Source organism: Limulus polyphemus, unplaced genomic scaffold (assembly GCF_000517525.1).
Source record: "Limulus polyphemus unplaced genomic scaffold, Limulus_polyphemus-2.1.2 Scaffold9612, whole genome shotgun sequence".
NCBI lineage: Eukaryota > Metazoa > Arthropoda > Merostomata > Xiphosura > Limulidae > Limulus > Limulus polyphemus.
In genome coordinates this window covers 16645-18563 of record NW_013675222.1, presented here as the reverse complement: position 1 = coordinate 18563, position 1919 = coordinate 16645, and the positions used below count along the sequence as shown (strand labels likewise).

General features: G+C 31.3%; 1 protein-coding gene across 1 annotated transcript in view; it reads right to left on the bottom strand.

Moving 5' to 3' along the window:
• Positions 1 to 1919, bottom strand: part of LOC106476003 (single-stranded DNA-binding protein 2-like) — a gene marked incomplete at its 3' end in the record, with an annotated part of 15111 nt that overhangs the window by 3949 nt on the left and 9243 nt on the right. The window contains exon 4 of the mRNA XM_022379993.1: positions 344 to 420. Within this exon, the coding sequence (XP_022235701.1) occupies positions 344 to 420 (77 nt within the window). The remainder of the gene's footprint in view (positions 1 to 343; positions 421 to 1919) is intronic.

Sequence of the window (1919 nt, the reverse complement as noted above, 5' to 3'; positions counted from 1 at the left end):
TAGGACACAGTATTAACACTAGGTGGTGTAGGACACAGTATTAACACTAGGTGGTGTAGGACACAGTATTAACACAGTAAAGTAAAAAAAAACTAATAATCTTGCAAAAAAGTTAAATTTTGTAGTTTCAACATGTAATAGGACACAGTATTAACACTACTGGTGTAGGACACAGTATATTAACACTAGGTATTGCAGGACACAGTATTAACACTAGGTATTGCAGGACACAGTATTAACACTAGGTATTGCAGGACACAGTATTAACACTAGGTGGTGCAGGAAACAGTATTAACACTAGGTGGTGTAGGACACAGTATTAATGATAGCTGGTGTAACTTACTCCAGGGTTTAAGGGCCCAAAGGATTGACATCTTGGAGAGTTCATCCTTGGATTCATAGAATTCATACCTGGAGGACCTAAAGATAAAACTTTGGTTACAAGCAGAGTTAAAACTAGCTGCTTCTAATGGTAATGAAAACTGCTGCTAAATCGTCTTCAATCAAAAATTATTTAATGAATTAGTCACACATAAAAAAAGAAAACTTCTGATTTCAACGTATACATAATTGTCCTGATTAGGAGTTATACGTTTGTCAAATGGGTTAATACTTTATACCTTCTATAAAACACATAAAAAAGAAAACTTCTGATTTCAACGTATACATAATTGTCCTGATTAGGAGTTATATGTTTGTCAAATGGGTTAATACTTTATACCTTCTATAAAACACATAAAAAAAGAAAACTTCTGATTTCAACGTATACATAATTGTCCTGATTAGGAGTTATACGTTTGTCAAATGGGTTAATACTTTATACCTTCTATAAAACACATAAAAAAAGAAAACTTCTGATTTCAACGTATACATAATTGTCCTGATTAGGAGTTATACGTTTGTCAAATGGGTTAATACTTTATACCTTCTATAAAACACATAAAAAAGAAAACTTCTGATTTCAACGTATACATAATTGTCCTGATTAGGAGTTATACGTTTGTCAAATGGGTTAATACTTTATACCTTCTATAAAAACATACCAGAACACTGATCTTTAAGTACTGGTATCAATCATGCAAGTCTTAAAAATAATTCTGCATGATCGGAATGATGAAACAGTAAACATGTGCACTTTGGTTTATTTACAATTTCAATTACCAGGAATAAAAACTTGTGAAGCAACTTACACATACTTGTGTAAATGTTTCATTTCAGTAAATTGAATGATAGGCTGTAAAATAAGATAGTACAAAGATACAATTAACAATGACATCCTATGAATCATTCAGTAAAATAACTGAAAGACTCCAACACACGATAGTACAAAGATACGATTAACAATGAATGGACAATTTTAAGAAATATATTATTATTGAATATTTTTGTTTGAAAACTTTCACTTATATGTTTTTCTTTCCCTGTTTTATGGAACTTAGTATGGAGGCTATTTTGTACTGTTGGTTGATGTAATAATTCTGTTTTCCCAAGATGAACATAAAATCATGAAGTACATAAACAACAACTCAAAGATACACGAACCCAACAGGATGATTTTAAGTTTCTGTTCACAACAGGCAGAAAAGTAATAGTTTTTCCTGATTTAGCTCTCTATTAGCAACGGCTCTCATCTATTAGCAAGATCCATCCATACAGAACTTACAATGTTCAAACTGTGCCTATTCAATAGATTCTAAGATATATTTATTACTCTCAAATGATATATTACTACAGGAGAGAACATGGCATTGTTATCCTCAGGTAGAGCTATCTTACATCAAGATAAAAATAAAACTCGGAAAAGACTTTTAGAATGTATTTTTGGAACACAAACCAATTAGTAATTTAGTAAAGAGTACTGAAGGAAGACCGAAGGCTTACTTGAAACAGCAGCAAATTCAAATACAGAATAAACAAAC